The sequence below is a fragment of the Lissotriton vulgaris genome, chromosome 9 (genome assembly GCF_964263255.1).
Source record: "Lissotriton vulgaris chromosome 9, aLisVul1.2, whole genome shotgun sequence".
NCBI lineage: Eukaryota > Metazoa > Chordata > Amphibia > Caudata > Salamandridae > Lissotriton > Lissotriton vulgaris.
The window spans coordinates 1,027,739,498-1,027,759,365 of record NC_141697.1 but is presented as its reverse complement, the minus strand read 5'-3'; the positions used below and the strand labels follow the sequence as shown (position 1 = coordinate 1,027,759,365).

The 19,868-nt window shown below is 44.5% G+C and overlaps 1 protein-coding gene across 2 annotated transcripts in view; it reads right to left on the bottom strand.

Annotated features, from left to right (window-relative positions):
- ASPN (asporin) overlaps window positions 1-19,868 on the bottom strand; it is a 283,535-nt gene that overhangs the window by 64,844 nt on the left and 198,823 nt on the right. For both annotated transcript variants that reach the window (XM_086938936.1, XM_086938937.1), the window contains exon 4: window positions 2,821-3,034. In XM_086938936.1, the coding sequence (XP_086795062.1) occupies window positions 2,821-3,034 (214 nt within the window). The remainder of the gene's footprint in view (window positions 1-2,820; window positions 3,035-19,868) is intronic.

Genomic DNA, 19,868 nt, shown 5'->3' with positions numbered 1-19,868 from the left:
ACTCCTCTCAAGGTTACCAGGAGTCATCAACGTCAGCGATGACATCCTGATACACTCGGCCACCGCCTCCGAACACCACAAGCACCTGAGAGACGTCCTGAAAAGACTCAGCGCCTATGGAGCAACACTTCATAAAGAGAAATGCCAATTCTTTCAGCCCTCGATAGAATTCTTCGGCTACGTGTTCAATCAGGAGGGCATTCAGATTGATCCAAAGAAATCCAAGGCCATCAAAGACGCCCTTGCGCCAAGATCCCCGACGGAGGTGAGAAGCTTCCTTGGTATGGCCACATACTGTGGCCGGTTCATACCGGGCTTAGCCACCAGGAGTGAACCGCTGCAAGCGCTAACGAAGACGGATGTCTCGTGGCAGTGGGGCCCGAGGGAAGAAGAGGCTTTCCGGGGGATCAAAGAAGCGCTCTTGGAAAAGGCCACGTTATCCTACTTCGACCCCAAGAAGCGCACAGAGGTGATCGTGACGCCAGCCCGGTGGGACTCGGCGCGGTCCTGACCCAAGAACATGAACCGGCCCAATGGACAGCGTTAGCGTTTGCCAGCAAAGCACTGACCCCGACGGAGACCAGGTATGCCCAAATCAAGAGGGAGGCTCTTGCCATCAAGTGGGCCTGCTGCCACTTCCACCTTTACTTACAAGGACACCCGTTTGTAATGGTCACAGACCACCAACCACTCGTGCCCCTTTTCAAAGGAACCGCTCCACACCCCCCACCTCGCATTGAACGGTGGGTGATACAACTACAGTCCTACGAGATGGAAGTCACCTATCGCCGGGGAGCCAAGAATCCCGCGGACTATCTGTCACGCCACCCCTCCCCACAGGAACAGAAGTCAAAGGAGGATGACCGTGAGGAGTATGCTCAGTGGGTGGCCCTTGCGTCATGCCCGAACAGCATGACCATAGATGAGATAAAAGAAGCCGCGGCAGACGACAACGTGTACCGAAGGACGATCCAGGCAGTCCAGGATGGCTCGTGGACAGAATACCTGCGCCCGCCCACATCCTGGGGCGCGGAAGACAAAGAATCACTCACAAGGTTCTGGCGGATCCGGCATGAGTTGAGTGCCACGGAAGACGGAGTGCTACTGAGGGGCTCACGACTAGTCATACCCCACAGCCTGAGACACCGGGCAATACAATTGGCCCACGGAGGACATCAAGGCTCGACGAAAATGAAGGCGCGCATGAGAGAGAAGGTCTGGTTTCCAGACTTGGAGACCAGGGTGGAGGAATACGTATGTGGGTGCATGGCCTGTCAGCTGACCAGTGACCTGGAGAGACCTGTGCCCATCATCACAGAAGAAGCCTGCACCTCCCCTTGGACCAAAATCAGTATAGACTTTGGAAGTTTTCCGGGAGAAGGACACACACTGGTCGCCATTGACTCTTACTCTAAGTATCCAGTAGTGGAGAGAGTTGCCTCCACGGCATTCGCTCACATGGGACCGGCACTAGAAAAGATTTTTTCCATTTTCGGCTACCCATCAGAAATCCGCAGCGACAATGGGCCACCGTTCCAGGGGGCAGAATTCGCCACGTTCCTCACGACCAGGGGAATTCAATACCGCCGCATCACCCCTCAGTGGCCACAAGCAAACGGAGATGTGGAGAGGTTTATGCGGACTCTCAATAAGGTATTCCGCATTGCTCTGGTGGAACAAGCTGATCCCGAGCAGAGACTACACGAATTCCTGAGGGAATACAGAGGCACACCCCACTGTGCGACACAAAGAAGCCCATGGACCCTGATGTTCCAAGGGCCACGAAGGGACCTCCTCCCGACTGCGCCAGGATGGGCGCCACCCCCGGCTGACATGGAAGAGGCCCAGTCACGGAGGCGACAAGAGAACCGACGTGCCAGCACGTACAGGAGGGTCCAGCCGAGGAGTCTCAGCCCGGGGACCCGAGTGATCATTCGCAACAGACGTCCTGGTGGAAAGTTCCAAACCAGATACGGACCAGGTCCGTGGACCGTCACGTCCACCAAAGGTACCATGGTCGCCGCCAAAAGAGGAGGAGAGGAAATATCACGGAATACGTCATGGTTCAAGTCGCTTCCGCAGGAATCCAGTCAGCAACCGGAAGCGGCAGGAGAGGAAGCCCGACCCACTGGAGTGGCAACGACCAGCGAAGAAAACGTCAATGCCCCGGAATGTCGAGTGGAAGAACGTGACTCTGCTGCAACACCCCAAACACCGGCGGCTGCAAGCAGAGACACTTACCAGACTAATGAAGGTGGTAGAGGCAACGCCCGAAAATACAATCTGAGGCCTAATCCCCCACCGAGCCAGATGCTCAAAGACTATGCCTGCCGACTGATGTCCTGAGCTCCACACCAATGGACACGCAAGTACTCAGGCACTTCCATCTTACATGTTATAAGACTGAATCTGTTCTATCGTTATCTGTTTTGAAAAACATTTGCAAGTTGGATAGGGATGTAGTGTCCTGTAACGCTCTAGCTTATTTTACGCACACGCATCCATGCACCCGCAGGCCAGGCGTGGCCTGCGGCGTAGAATAAAAGGAAGGCGTGCGCTCGAGCACGGCACTTCCGACAGTGACCCTGTGTCCGAGTCTCCTTGCTGCCGCGGCGTTGCCAGCCCCGCGCAAGGGCACCAAGTCACCAAGGCCACTGGTGGCCCCAAAAGGTCGCGGCAGAACACTTATGGACGAACATAGGTCTGTGAGTCGAGCCATTTGTGTGCATGCTCCTGGCGAGTCAGTTAAATGTATCTGTTGCAATACTTAGCTGTTCAGGAAAAAGCAAATACTTCAAATTCCCGAGAAACCCACCATACCTAGAACATGCAAAGAATGCATTCCTTTGAAGGCCTCCTTCCGAATCTTATTCACTCTGTTATCGTGAATTCTCAGCTCCGCCAAGGACTTCGGGAGTTTAGCTGGAATCTCTGTGAGATGGTTGTGGGAAAGGTACAATCTTTTTAACTTCTTGGTTTGCTGAAAAGCTTTTGGGTGAACCTTTGCAATTCTGTTGTTGTTCAAATACAAGGCCTGCCCAAAATAGAGATGAAAATAATTACCGAAAGTCAAGTATGGTATGAGTTACATGATTGCACTGAAGTTCATAATTAATTAACTATGTATATAAACATGCAGGGAAAACACACATTAACTGCAGGAAATGCAAGATTGACATACTGTAGACTGTGACAGTCTGACCTAATTTAGATGTAAGTGTTTCCACATTGAAATGCCTCTTTGATATTCAAGGATCAGAGACCGGGGGTAGATCAAACGTTTTGTCGGACTCAATTAAGTCTATAAGGTGGCAATATCAATGTCTTATTACTAAAGGACATGCTAATCATAGAAAATATCATGAAAATACAGGTTTTGATTTACAAAGTATTGATGCCATGTTAGAAAGCGACAAATGCAAAAACAACAAAGTGATGGATGGAATGCTCAAATAATCTCAGGCACTAGCAAACACTCTAGGCTGCATCCCAATCCATCATTTTTGCCCACCATGCCATCTCAGTTTAGACCCAGCCATATGTTGGTTCCGGTGGCACAGTGAGCCCTGGACCCATGTCTGAGTATACCCGGCACACTTAAGGCGGCAAATGCAAAACAATCAGGCGCGGCTCCTGTGCAATGGCACGTCGCCCCACTTGCTGAGAGCCATCTGGTGAAAAATAAAACAATATTCTATCCTTTTTTTTGCACCTGCTGGCTGAGTCAGCATGCGTAGGGAGGGATAGGGCTGAGGCCATGGTAGGGGGGAGGAGGACGACTGGTTTGTGCACTTCCTAGTGCCCATGTGTGTTTGACCGTTCGTTTTAGCCTGGTCAAACCCATATACGCACTTAGGTTTGTCCAACTGAACTGTACTGAACAGCCAGGCTGGACAAACACCACAGACTCTGTGTCCTGAGCGGAGCGTCAAACCAACCTGCTCAGGCCAATCCCCACTGAGCAGCGCGGGGATTGCACAGGGAGTCTATGACACTGTCCCAGTGTCTGCTGGGATCAGGAAGAACACTGAGGGAGCAGCTTCAGGTAAATTCCTTTAAATTTTTTTATTATTAATCCCCATGCTCCTTCTCCCGCATTACCCCCATGCCCCCTCCACCCGCCGCACCACTTTTATTTGTGGCGGTCGCCACTGAAAACACGGTGATGCATGGTATTTTCAAAATAATCTAAGCCACTGAAAATCACTCTGGGCCGCATCCCAGTCCATCATTTTTGTCCACCAAGCCAACTCAGTTTAGAGCCAGCCACATGCAAATCAGTCTTGACCCTGTTCACATGTGAACAGTCCAGCCCGAACTGCCAAGCCGGGTCCTCCCTGAACTGGAACACAAGCAACCCAGGACCGCTTTCGGCCTATTCATGGGTTCATCAGTCGGGTACAGCTGAGTCCCAGTGACACTGTGTGTATGGCACCCATATCTGGGCATACCCTTGCCAGGCGGTACATGAAACACATAGAAGGTGACTGATTTGTAAATGGCGAGCTCCCAACCGAGGTGGCATGGTGGTCAGAAGAACGATTGGTTGGAGTGCCACCCTGAGCTATTGACAGTGTTTAGACTTATTGCAATCACTTTCATGTCTTTCATGTTATACATGTGATACATTTTACAGTTAGGCAAGTACGGAGAAACAAAGGGGCCCATTATGATGTTGGGCGGAATGCCCCCGCCAGGCTGGCGGTAGCCACCGCGGGCCTGGCGGGGACAATCCGCCCGACATCCTCTCCAGAACTTCCCCCCCCCGCAATATTAGAATGGCGGGGGGACCGTGGCGGATGGAAAGACCGTCTGCCGCTTTTCTCCCCCGGTCGCCTTGCGGAAAATGATTAATATGGTGGCGGTGTCTATTAGACACCGCCAGCCATATTAGCATGGACTTTCAGACATGGCTTTCCGTGGCGGGTGGTACCCCCCTTCATTTGCATAATCAAAGCGGCAGGCACTGCACGGTGCCTGCCGCTTTGTTTATGCAAATGCTGAAATGCATTTTTAGCATTGTGGAGGGCGGTGCTTGGAGCACCGCCCGCCACAATGCTAAAAATGCAGGATGTGCCCGCCACTGTGGCGGGCACATCCTAATACCCACCACGGGACCCCCGCCCTTATGGTGGGCGGTCCCAATCCCCGCTAAGATGACGGGTGGACAAAGTCCGCTCGACATCCTAATAGGCCCCAAAGACTTTGGAAGAATAAAGAAAGAGACAACGTGCCGTTTTCTACATCTACATACCTTACTTTACTGTTAAATGAAGGCTTCCTTCTCTTTCTTTTCTCTACAACATGAAGACAAGTCTTCCATCAATAATATCACAATTAAGTGGAAAACATTCCTTTACACCTGAAATGGATAGTTAAATCCGATTCGTTTATTCATGCCTGGATTTCCTTCAGTCTGCATAACATGGGGATACCGAGAGTGGAATTCCTAATAGGGTCAATGCCCTACACGTGAATGACAGGAATATTGTGTCAAAAATGTAATCATGGTAAAAATATTGAAGAACAGACTACTGAAGATAAGAATATTTGTTTATGGGCTTAATATAATTTTTCAAAATATCATTGTATATATAATTGTTTACTTGTATATAGTTGTATTAAAAAGTGTGTTAAATACATTTTTATATACAATAGTTATTATGATAATTTAGGTGTTAGTATAATAATTATTTTATATTTTTTAATACAATTTGTAAGCTTTAATGTGTAGTTAACATTTTCTTAAAAGTAATTAGTAATTTATAATTTAGTAACAGATTGTATTATAGGGGAATAGGGTGGTTAGTTTTTTAAATTGTTATTGTAAGTGTAATTGTATTTATATAGTGCTTACTACCCTGATGAGGTTTTGAAGCTTTTTTTGACGAGTACCACACTACTCCAGACCTCAAAGTGGATTAGTGGTGGATTAGTATAGGGAAATCTAAGTTGGTAATTTGAGTGGTGGACATATGAGTCTGTTAGTTGGATTGAATAGGATAAAGGAAAGATAGAGAAAGGAAGAGTCTAGAAAGTGTTATTTGGGAGATCATAGTAGTAAACTGAGGTTCGTGCTGAGTCAAAGGAGGGATAGAGGAGGGAAGAGTCTATAACAAGGCCCATGAAGGAGTTTTCACAGCCCCGCTTCCCAATGCAAACAACAGTCTAGCCCCAAGGAGGTGGTGGTCCCTTGGATGAAAAGGGGCCGGGAGGGGTAACTGTGCTGCCCCCTTCCCTGTGAAAGATAACCCTGGCCCCAGGAAGGTGGCGGTCCCAAGGCTTTAAACAGCCTTGAGCGGGGGGCACGGCCCCCGCCCACTTAATGACCATTAATGACCAATGCACCCGCCTCTCCACTATGATTATTTGAAACTGCCCCCGGGACCTGCGGTTATAAGCGCTGGAGACCATGCTTGTTTTTTTTTAACCTTGTTGCCCTCATTCGCAGCTCTGCTGCAATTTTCACTCTAAAATCTTTAAAAAATACTTTATGGCCCTGGCGAGGTCCCTGGGGGACCCCAACACCAGACTTAGGAGGTCAGGGTATTCCTACCCTACCCCCTTCTCATTTTCTTTTCCTTTTTTGTGGGGGGGGGTACTTTGCTGAGTCTCAGTCCCAAAATGGCTGCCAACACTTCCTGGTTGAAGTGTTGGCAGACAATGAGGTCTCAGCATAAAATCTGTTGAATCTGCGAAGGATCTGCGTCCCTTGATATACAAATTTGTTTTTTCTTTAATAACTCAAAAACTATTGAACCGATTTACACTAAATCACAAAAATGTGTCTCTCTGAACCAAGAGATAGCTTTCTGCCAAATTTGATGTAATTCTGTCCAGCGGTTTGTTCTCTAGTCATGTCTAAAATCCCTATGGGAAAATTGCATGGGGAAGGCGCATTTTGGGATACTCTCCTGTACCTAGATGCTTAGAGCTCAGATACCATACCCTCATAGTTTAACAGCAGCTAAACATCAAAACCTTAGTTTCGCTGTGGTTAAGGAACATGGGGACATTGTAAGTGACTATAAACCTCTGTTTGCTGTGTAGCGGAGAGTATGAATGTGTTGCTCTACGAATTTCGGAGAAAAGTTTTGAACCCCTCAAAATTGCCCTCAAATTCGGAATGTATCAATTGAATAACAGGGGACAGGGATTGGCACACATCCCCGCTTCACTGATTCATTACCCTTTAATCTGCTGATGTCATGTCTATAGAACTTAATTTATAATTTAAAAAAAAACGGAAATTGGCAATGCTTCCCTTAGGAGTCTGCCACCAGCAGTGTCAAATGCTGAGGATGCAGCCAAGTCTTGAATCAATATAACACGTCTATTTGTCACCGCCCTACACTTTCTGTCTCTTTATTTCATGCTTGAAGGTTCATTTTAATCCCTGGTTTTCCCATTGTCACTCTTTTCCTACCCCCCCTTTTCCACCTATCTTCTTTTGGTCTGGATTGAGGGCTGATGGTGGAAAATGAGAGCCTGAGTTTGACAGACTGGCACTATGTGAGAAATGTGATAGATAGCCCGTTATCACAAGTGGCATAGAATAGAATGCACTTGTAATTAAACAGACGGGTATCTGCCAAACCCTAATGCAGGCCCTCAATCCAGATTCTCGAATATTAGTGTCAATGCCCACCACTGGCAGCCATTAACCAGCATGATTAAGGAAGGAATAAGCACACATTCTTTTACGGGTATTTTCTACTGTTCTATCTACTAACTAAATTTTCTTTAAACCAAATAGTTTCCCATCATACAGCTGTTTCTAATTTGATATTCCTTGCTAGACAGCCCATTCCATCAAGGGCAAATCAGCTGTCGTATAATGAGCATGCTGCTGCAAGCATCTGCAGCCTCCTGACATGTCAGGGAATATCATCTGTAAGCATGGGCTTGAATCCTGGCTGTAATCAGTGCTGGTCAAAGCTATATAATGGATGCCTTCCCGATTTTCCTTTAATACTAGCATGAAATAATTTCCACTAAAGATACTTTCTGGTTTGTATGAGAAATTCATTGTAGGGCATAAATCATTTGATTCTTCTAATAAGCATGCTACCTGTTACTATACACTATCTAAGAATGTCTTGTACTATCACGATATAGCCACATCTTATTAGTAATAGAAGCAATATTCAAATGACTACCCAAGAACAGTCATCCAAGCCCTCATCATCAGCAGTCTGGTCTACAGGGATACCCTCTACAAAGCTATCGCTAACCAACTCACAAAAAGACTGCAGGTTGTAAAGAGCAGCAGGTCACGCCTTCTCTCATATCACTCCTAAAGCATGGAACGACCTCCCAAACCATATCAGGACCTTCTCTTTGCTAAATCCTGGCTCTTCGAGTGAGGACCTCAAGGCTGGCTCTCACTGACCTAAAAAGCACTAAGGTACCTCACGGGTAGCATGGCGCTATAAAATCGCATATAACATAGCATGGTGGAAACAAAGGTCTAGGAATGTTCTGGAATGATATGTTCTATATTTTCCTAAAAAATTGTATGTTAACATTTTTTTTAATGAGTGCAATACTAAGTTTGGTTCCACATCTGTGGTTTTTGTTGTATCGCTAATACTAGGACATAAACTATCAGACATGAGTAAACACAGTAAAGCAAGGGCTGTGGAGGTTGCTAATGCATCAAAAGAGATGGTGCAAACTGATGTATGAAATTAAAGTTACCTTATTTAGCAGTGCTTTTGAACTCAAATCATTGGGCACCCTGTGGCACTTATAGTAGAGGACAAAATTAGTATTTGCTGGTAAGATAACTAACTATACACAAACATGTTGTACCTACTATAATAGAAATATATCGGCTTTATCGTTGAAGCCTGAATATGCAAAAGTTCAGTATACTGGAAATGGGTCTGCACAGTTGAATAAACTCAGACCTTTATTTTAGGTAGGTAACCCATGTGTCACTTTAACTTTTGAGAGTTGTAGCATCGGGGTACAGAATGTTGTAAAAGTCAGATTATCTTTTCATTTCCTTTTCTACATCATCAGGGGTGTCCCCACGCTTCAGACAGGTATCTTCCTGACTACCAAAAATAAAAACAATTCTCCTTCCACCCCAGTTTATAAACGTGCATCTTGATTATGAAACCTCCCATTTTATCTGTCTTCTTTGGAAGACAGTCACCCTTTCTCTGTATGCTGCATATCTTTTGGGCCCTGTTGAGGTTTTGCTGATTGCCATGGGTTGTGACTCTGATTTTGATGATGACCTCCTGGGCCCCTCTTGAGTTTGTGGCCTGGCTTCTGTTGGCTTTGTATGCCCTCACTCCTCTCTCCAGGGCCTGTTTGGGGTTGTGCAGTGCCTGTTCCCGTGTTTATCATGATGTTCCCTAGATCTCTGCTGCGCTTGGGTCTAGGGTTGTGGTTGTTTTTCTGGATGTTGTTGTCAGTCTCCCTCAAAGGATGAGGATTTCCACCCAACTCTCTCAAGATAATGGGGGTGGGTGGACCGTCCGCTGTGTATTCCCATGCTGGTTTTATGGACCTGGAGTGTACTTGTTTACTGCGTGGTGCTGTAGTGCCCTCTGCTAAAAGACAGAGGAATGGGCCACCTTTCTCTGCCTGGGGCGTGAGCTGTGCATGGCCTTCCCACTATGCTCTCTGCTGGTCTTGGGACTTGTGTGGTGTTTTCCTGTCTACTTGTGTCATCATCTGATGTTGGTACTTGTGTGCCCAAGCCCTCCTGCCAGTTCATGACTCTGAGGTGTTCTTTTGATGCTTGGCCTGCTCTTCACTGTTCTCTAATGTGATGCTGTTGTCCTCTGCATGTCTATGGATTTAGATTTGCCAAATTTGGGGGCTAGATAAATATGGATTTTTTCACCCTGGGGACTAGAGTCTGGGTGGGGGTTTTAGGTGTGAGTCCTTCCTCGTGTGCTCCCTGCTGGCCTGGGGGCTTTTGGAATGTGTACCCTGTTTCCTTGATTTGGTGCTGCGTGCATCCCTGCCTTCTTGCTGGGCTTTTGGAGGCTCGGCGGTACTGGTTCTGATGTTTAGCATGCCTTTCACTGGCTCCCTTGGAAAATTGTGTATTTGCTGCTCAATCAGAGGCTCCCTTGTTAGTGGACATTTATGTGCTTTGCCTTTTTTTTGTTGCTAGGGTATAGGCTGGTCTTGTTTCCACCAATACTCCCTGATGGGTGTAGGCCTTGTGAAATATGTACCTCGTATCTCTGTCCTGTGTATGACTTTGCCCGCCTCCTCATGAAGCTGGCTAGAGGGCAGTGCGGTGTGGATTCTGCTTGTGTGGCCTGTCGGTCCCTGCCTCCCTAATGGGCTTTAGGCTGGGATAGATTTGACACTTTTTTTTCTAAACATTTTAATTTAAGTTTTTATATTTCAGGTTGATTACATAATAAAGACACAGGATTGTTACCAGGGCATAATAAAATGTGTTGCACCAAAGGCAGTATTACAAAGGAACAGTTAGTTATCAATTGATGATAGCCTTGGGGTATAGTTTGGTTTATGCTGGGACATTATCACCACATCTTCTACATCACTTTCAGATGTTGCAACTCCACACAGATGGGACCTTTGTGAGGTATCTGGCCATGTTATCCTGTTCCCTCATTGGCATGGGTTTTAAACAGTATGCAGATTCTATTGATTTTATACATTTTATCTGTTATCATGGCTGTCAGCCTCTCCATGTCAAAGATATGCAAGACCTTAGAACACCACAGTGTAAGGCTTGGAGGGAGCGGGTTCCTTCAAGTGTTTGTGATCGGGAGCCTAGCTGCTAGCAGTAGAAGACTCAATAATTTGCTCCAAGTGGTAGTATAGGGATACACAAAATCTTCTCCATCCTCCCCCACCAGCAACACCAGTAAGTCAGTCCAACCACATGTGGAAAAATGACCCTTGATTTTAAAATTTTTGACATTAGAAGAGATCTGAACTTGTTCACTCATGTGTGCCTCCACTGGGTTCGGGGCTTCTGAGCCGTGTGTCATTGCTTGGTCTCTCCCATGCCAGATTGTCTGATTGCCCGACCTATTTTCTTATTCATAGGGTTTGGGGTTTTTGATTGGACGTCCCCAGTGCTTGCCATGCATGGTCTTGCTGATGTTCCCTCTGACTGACTGCCCTGTCTTCAACCCCATTTTGGTTTGTGTGGGGTTTGTTGGTGGACTGACCCAGGTGCCTTAGTTTGTGTTTGGCTTCCTTTATGAATCCTGTGTATAGCAGTGCCTCTGCCCTTTTGCTTCCTTTGTTAATCAAAGCTAAAGTAAAGGGCTAGCAAGGAGATCACTATTACAAAACCAAATCATTAATTCAGTATTTTTAATTGCCCACTAGGTGGAATCAGGATTCAGTAATACGGTGCACACTAATGAACCAAAGTATTATTAAAGCAGAGCTGATCAAGAAGGAAAACAATTAGGCATATGTAAAAAGTAATTATTAATAGTTACTTAACAATAATTATCATGTCATAAAACGAACCATCATGAGGCACATAATATGCAAAACAATCATTTATCATTATTTTATCATTATTTCCATAATTGTCTTTCTTCAGACGGAATTAATGATGATTATTTTGCATGTTATGTAGCGCATGGTTTGTCTGAATTACTATTAGAGTCCTGACCCTTAGAACTTGTTTAGGGACCTTTAGCGAACTTCTTGTTGTATGTTTGTCTCCCACTACTTCTTGTGGTGAACCACCTCCCCAGACACCTTCTTGTGGATCCTGGTTCTGAGCCATCCATCCACTTCCTTCGCAAGGTCCCTGGGTTCAGTGAGCTTACTATCATAAGGTGTTGGTGCAGATTCAAAACAAAGACTGAACATATGCACTCTTGCAGAAAAACAATTAAATAACCGTACAGCCCTTGGTAATCCTTTGCTTCACTGTCTTTCACTCTACCAACCAGTGCCTTGAAAAAGGAATCTACACAATCCCAACAGGACTGTTGGGGCAGCTTCTGACTGTACCTGAACCTTTGCCTGTACTTCTCAGGGATGAGACCATACTTACTTACAAAGGTTTCTGGTCATGGGGGATACCTCATCCTCTCCCTCTTCTCCAGCTAATAGGATACCCTCCCCTTGCTAGATATATGTTTCCAGAGGCTGGCCCCAATACTCCTCAGGGATCCTATGCATCTGTTCAGCCACCTCATAAGGTTCAAACCAATTGTCTATGTTATTCCCCACAACAATGTTTAGGAATATGGATCCTCTTGTCTTCAGAGGGCACTGCAGGAAAACTGCCACTATAATTGCTGGACTCTGCTTGCCTTCCTCTTATGTCCAGCTCTATGGGGCTCCTATCATGAGCCATTTTTCTTTCCTATGGCTCCATGGCCCGTGTATTTTCTCCATCCTCAACTGGGCCATCTGCAGCCTAAACTCCCTCTCCTACTTCCTGTCTGCCAGCTCCTCTAAGGACAGACCTTGAGAGGACACACTGCTCTCTGCTGTGGCAGGAAGGTCCAACTCACATGTAAAGTCATCGCCCTCAGCTGACTGCTGCATCTCCTGGCCCTCTACATCATCCTCTCCCTATTGGATACCTGCAGGGTGACAGTTTGCGCTATATACGTTTTTATACAATACAATACAATACAATTGGTCCTCTGTGGTGACTGACAACTTGTAGGCCTCTGCCCATGTTCTCAAAGCACTTTGGAGCTCTGCCTTCTTGGTGCTCCTTTTGGCAGGCAGTCCCCTCTCCTTGCACAACTCCTTGAGCACAGCCACAGTGTAGCTCTCCAGATTGAGGAGCACAAATTCCATCTTTGCACATGAATCCACATACACCAACAGTCGGGCATAGTAAGTGTGAATTTGGAAAAATATAAATTGTCAAAAAGGAGAATTTAAAACTCAAATTGATCGCTGATTATTTATCTGGGATTTTTAGTGTAACACAAAAATCCTGTATTGCACTGCCCAAACACAGGTCCCAATCCTTACCGCTGATCACCAATGTGATAAATTGGGGTACTAGTTGAGGGGGGAACCCTACTCAATCAGCCACAACAATCATTGTCAGGCACAAGCAAACCCCCAATTTACCCTGTGCTCAAACCTCTGGTAACTTGGCACAGAGCAGTCAGGAGTTACTTAAAGGCAATGTGTAAAGTATTTATGCAGCACTTTAAACAGTAATAAAATGACAACACAACATACGAAATATCCCACACCAAGTTATAAAAATACAGCAGATGTTAATAAATAAAACAAGACCAAAACTACAAAAAATTCAATCAGTAGAACCAAAAATAATCAAGTTTAAACATCTCAGTGAAAATAGTGCCAGAAAGCACAAAGCTCCAACTGTGGATATCTGGTTGTGCTGGACCAGTTCAGGCCAACTGCAGTGGGGTGTGGGCCAGCTACAGGGACCCAGCCAGGCCACTGAACAAAAGTTAACTTAAATCCTGTTTGCAGATCATTGCGAGGTCCAAAGTCAAGGATGCGTTGTTGCAGCCAAGGTGATGCATTGGTTAGGAGGAGCTGACGGGCTGTAATGTGAAGTCCTGTGTCGTCGTTGAGGATACCCTTGATGAGGACTTGCAGTGCTAAGCCCTGTGTCAAGAATGCATTGCACAGCCAAGGCGATGCATCAGTTCCGAAGAGCTGCTAAGCTGTGATGCGAGAACCAGCGTCGTCGTCGAGGCTGTCTTCAACAAAAGATTCTTTTGCAGGGGCTGACATCAGTAAAGCTTCAGATAGCAGTGGTTCCGATGTGGGCTGCAAGGTTGATGCGGAATCCTTGTGCTGGGAAAACCCTTGCAGCAAAGGCAATTCATTGGTTCTGCTGGGGATTGCTCTGCACAGTAAAGATGATGAGTTGGTTAAGCCGGATCCACTGATGGGCTGGAAGAGCACCTTCAGGCCCACTTCCAAGGGTCCAGAACAGAGGTGTCGCCACTTGGAAAGGTAGGATGGCAGGAGTTCAGGTGCTGGGTTCAAGGTTTTCAGAACCTTCTGTCTCTGAGTTTCCTGTCAGGAGGTCAGAAAACTAGCCCTGGAGTCACTCTGGTGTCCTCGGTTCAACAGGTGCACACCCAGTCCTTCTTACCCAGGAAAGAGAGCGGCAGGCAGGTGATCAGCCCAGCAGAATAGTAGTCCTTCAGAGCAGCAGTCCATTCAGCAGCACAGCAGTCCTTTCTGGCAAGATATTCACAGGTCCAGAAGTATACTGCAGAGTTGGTGTCTGGCATCCAATATTTATACCTAGTTATTACTTAGAAGTGAGGGGCAGCGTCTAGATCACCTGCCTTCCATGTCCTGGCTGCAGACTAACTAAAGGGAGTATGAATCCATTTGTATGGACGCAGGACTCAGCCTATTCAAGTGTAAGTAGGGACCCAGAGACAGGCTGCAAAAACTAAATGGCTAAGTTAGGAAAATGCCACCTGTCAGAGAGTGGCATTTTCAGAATTGTAATTTAAAATCTGACTTCACCATAAGTTAGGATTTTTCATTACAATTCCAAAACAATCAAACAAGAGCTTCTTACCTGCTCCTATATGAAAATTATCACTAAGGTAATTCCAGTGTTAGCCTATGGGAGTGGTAAGCCTTGTAGTATGGAACAAATTTAGGAGTTTTTCACTAACAGGACATGTAAAACTGGAAAGTGCATTTCCAACTTTTTAAATAGGCTGCACTCTGCCCTCTGACCTTAGGGGTATCTTACATGAATTAAAACCGAAGGTTTGGGCCTGCCAAAAGGGTTTTTTTGCAGGTCAAAATGGCATTTCAAAATGCACACAGACACAAGCAATGGCAGATCTGGACATGATTAAAGTGCTACTTAAGTGGGTGGCACAATAAGTGCTGCATGGCCACTAATATCCTTTAATTTATAGGTCCTGGGTATATGTAATACCAATTTATTGGGGACTTACAAGTATATTAAGTAGACCAATTGGGTGCAAGCCAATTCTACCATGTTTTAAGAAGAGAGCACAAGCACTTTAGCACTGATTAGCACTGGTAACAGTGGAGAGTCCTAAAGCCATCAAAATCGAAGTAGGCAAACAAGAGGATTGAAGGCAACAGTTAGGGAGAAAACCATGTCAAGGATGTCAGGTCCGATAACCAGATAAAATACATTTCTATAGTCAAGGTAACATGTAACTAAAACCTGGACTACGGTTATCTGGGTAGCCCTTGGCCAAACTCCCACCACTTTTCTAATAGTTCTTAAAATCCCAAAACAGCCTGCAGCAAGCTTTCTTACCTGAGCTTTGAATCACACCTTGTCGTCAAGCCAGATTCTTAGATTGCTTGTGACTCTTTTAGGCTGAGGCTTGGGTCCAAGACTGTCTGGCTCAGAAGTCCAATAGTTTGGAATGTGTCCTACTATTATGACCTCTGTTTTTCCACCATTAAGTTTGAGGTAGCATTTGGCCATTCACTTGGCAACTGCTGTCATGCATGCCTTTAACTGGGCTGTTTTCAAAAGCTGTTCTGGGGCTAAGGAAATGAGCAGCTGAATGTCATCAGCATATGGTGCCAAAGTAAGACCACAAAACTAAAATATATTAGCTAGAGGATGAACATAGACATTAAACAGGGTAGGACTCAAAGTGGATACCTGGGGTACTCTGCACTTCAGAGTCAGTAAAACGGCTTGTCTCAGATCTGAAAACTCCGATCTTTGAGAAAAGAAGCAAGCCATTTCCATGACAGTTGTGTCACCCCTGATTTAGTAAACACTCAAGCAGAATTTTGTGGGAAAGTGGGGAATTTGACACTAAGCTCCAACAATATTAAAGTTGTGGTCCTGCCTTGATCCAATGTATATTTAAGGTCCTCAGCCAAAAGCGCTGACTCAGTAATGTGGTAATGTGGGCGGGGAAACATTTTGTCGGAAAAGTATAAAGGAGGCCACTTCTCCAAAAGATCAGACAATCGCTTATTGATGTCTTTCTCTAAAACCTTCCCTGGAAGGGAAAGATGGAGACTGCCCTATAGTTTTGCGATTGTAGATGATCCAAGGAAAGTTTTTTTAGCAGAAGTTTGACCACAGATTGTTTCCACGCCTTAGACATCACGCCAATAGACAGGGAATGGATCGAAATCTCCTTTAGTACAAGATGTATGATTGCTACAGCGTGGTTAGGAATATGAGGGGGTGGGCAGATTTCATTGAGAGCCTGATTTGACCCTGCCAGCCATGCATGGAATGCCTTCATCTGCTATTCGTAGAAAAACAGGAAGAGCTCCTTTAAGAACACCAGGTCGACTTGACGTATCACTTGGGGGAGAGTCTGTTTCTTGGACAGGAAAGGATGCATAGATATCTAATATCTTCCTGGGGGAAAATGTGGCGCCACTCCTTAATTTTTTACCACTGGATCAGTCCTTGATTTCGCTATCATGGACCCTACTTTCACTGAATTTAGAGCATTGTAAATTTTCATAGCAAAAAAAGTGTATCTACAGTGGAGCACTCCTGGAGCTCCTGCTGTTGAAAGTATATGTTGCACTCAGCATGCTATCTATGTTTTGTGACTTGGATGAGGAAGAAATTTGAGAATGTACAAAATGTGTCCTCATTTTAGCTTTCTACAGCAGCAGTCATAATTTCTCTGACAAGATGAACCCGACCCATATTTGTTCATTTACTGCAGCCTCCTCCATAGGAAAGGATTTTAGCTCCTTCGCTCCTGTCTGGCCCACTGTTATTCTCGGAAACAACACATTACTCAAAAAGGAGCAACTGTCTGAACGGAGAGAACTAGGAAGAAGCATCCACCAACAGATTCCTCTAAGAGGATTCCTGAACAACTTTTCTACACACTATAAGCATTCATCAAGGCCAGGCTCCTTTGAATGTATGATGTTACAACGCATACATTTACAATGCATGCCTTTACAGCGCAGCTTTTACATCGCAACATCCTTTACAACGCATTGTTTTACATTGTATGCCGTAACATCGCATTTTCAGAAACTACCTTTACAACGCTTTCCATTACATTGCATTACACCTTTACAACGCATACCATTACAATGCATACCAATACATCCCATTTAAGGTAAGTGTTGGATAGTGTTCTAACTCCAGTGAGGGCAATAGTAGGGTACGTGTTGGATACTGTAGGGATAAAAATTACTATGCTAACTCCAGTGAGTGCAACAGTAGGGTGAGTGTTGGATAGGGTAAGGGTACTATGCATTGTAACAGTATGCATTGTAATGACTTGCAATGTAATGCTTGCATTGTAGTGACATGCGTTGTAATGACATGCGTTGTAGAGACATGCAATGTAATGGCTGCGTTGTAATGACTGCTATGTAAAGGTAGTGCGATGTAATGACTGCGTTGTAAAGGTTGTTTTCCGGCTCCCTTTTATTTTAAGGACCTGCCCAATTTGGCAGCCACGCTCAGCATTCTTGCTGTCCCACACCACATTCATAACAATCACCCTGGGTCAAAATGCCTTGTACCACAAACTGCCTTTTCTTACCATGCTGCCCCTTCAGCTGTTACAACTACGCCTTGCCCTAGGGGACGCTCTGAGGCCTCATTTAAACCAAAAGCATCTGGGGAGGTAGAGAAGGAAAACCTGACAACCCCTGTTCCAGCAACATAGCATTCAGACGTGCCTCACATTAGTCGCAAAGATTGCTTGTTAGATGTCTACTTTTTTATTTTAACTCTATGGTAAGCCTGCTATAGAACTCTGGGGAAGCAAATGACTTGTGTCATGAGTGTACATTTTTGTCTGTAAAGCAGATTTTTTTCTCAAATGGCTAGGGAAGATATTTGTGAATTTATAGAAAATGTGGCCTCATTTTAGCTTCTGAAGCACTTACCATAATTTCTATGAGAAAATTATTCTCTCACAGTCATTGTTCATCAAGCCTCCTTTGACAATCAGCTTTTTTTCACAGGGGGTGAAATTGACTTAGAACTCACCACAATTCACAAATTAATTAAGGCCCTACAAGCAAATGATTTACATTGTGACTAAACTCTGTTATCACTCTTTCCATGTGCTTCTTTTTAGAACCCAAATAACCAGGCATTTACTACAATACATTTACATAGAACAAAATGGCAGGGTCTATCCCTAAAAATAATTCAATAGGTTTGGTTCTTTCAAATTTTCGCCTAAACAACCCAGTGAAAAACTCAAAATCTAACATACAGCTTTAAAATGAGTTTAATATAAAATGGCTTTCATCATGGAAAAAAGAAAAAAAGGATTTTACATCATGATGAGCTAAAAAGGGTTCCATAATCCTAGCAAATTCAAAATAATATAATGAATGGACAGGAACCCGATTCATCTTTTTTTTTTTTATTGACAAATTGATGAGGAAAACATACCATACAATACAAAAAGCTCAACATTTTTACAAAATAAAATTCGCTAAATTCCCTTACAAGTTTTTATCTCTATTCCACTTAGTACACAGGAAAAGCAAAAAATAATAAAGAAACAAAAAAAAGATTATTCAGGCAGAAGTGAAAGCAAAGCACGCCGTCAGGTATGTTGCGTGTTACTATTACTAATCAGTGACCCATTATGAAAAGAAAATTCAAAATTCATTGAATAAAGTTACCACAAATGTTTCTAAATTTTCTTATTGACCGAATCCCTCTGAGTTTAGCTAAAGCGAACTCCATGGAGTGGACTTCAATTACTAATGACCACCAGTCTCCGATATTAGGGGGCTTTGGCGAAATCCATGCTCTCGCTAGAGTTAATTTTGCACAAGAAAGAAGAATCATGACTAGTGTTGATCAGGACACCAAAACGGGATGTATATCCAGTAGTGCTATTGGAGCAGTAATAGATGGTAAGGAAATCGCCTTAGTTACTAAAACGTTCTGTATTTCAACCCAAAATTCCTTTAGAACAGGGCAGGAAAACAGCATGTGAACCAAATCTGCTGCAACAGTTTGGCATTTAGGGCACTTAGTACGTTCACCAGAAATATTATTAGGGGACCATTTAGAAATTCTTTCCGGTGTATAGTACAACATACAAGTAGTTCTAAACTGTTGCAGCCTAAAACTGAGGATCGGACACCGTTGTTAATCTTGGAGAAAGAATTAGCTATCTGGCTAGATGCTATATTTAAACCCAATTTATCACTCCATTTTTCCGCTTGTTTTAAACAATCATCCGTTTTAAAGGTGCAAAGACATCTATAGGCTTCACTTATAATCGACTTGTTGTTGGCAGTTCCAAATATCACAGTCAGAGATTTTAAAAATTTTGTTTTTCAGTATCAGAAAATCGTGTATTTGTACATACTTAAATCTCATTGTTTCTGGCAAGTCGTACAGCACTTTTAATGTGTGAAAATCCAAGAACCCTACTGCACCGTATAGGTCCCCTAACAGATTGATGCCCTGAGCAGACCATCTAAGAGCCATATCGTCGTTAAAAATCCCGGGTAAACCCGGGTTCCCCCAAAGTTGTAATTTCGGATGGTAAAAGGTGGTCTTACCGAATGCTAGTATGTTAAAGCCAATTTTGATTGTGTCTCTAGCGGTCTTGAATTTCACCCTCTTAAAGTAATTGGGGTCACTGACTCGTAGAAAAAACATGTTTGAGTGAGATTTTAACATAAATGAATGGAAAAAGAATTGATCATCACTATTAAGTAGAGACCGGAGACGCTTAACAAACGAAGCCCAGAAATATAATTTAGCGTCTGGGAAGTTAAGGCCGCCCTTGTCCAAATTATTTTTTAGCAGTGCCAAAGATCTGCGAGCCTTACGGAACCCCCAAATAAAGCTGCTAAAGATTCCATCTAATTGCTTAAAAAAAGAATTATTCCGGGCTAAAGGGATTGAGCGAAACAGGTAGAGAAATTTGGGCAGACCTTCATTTTAATTA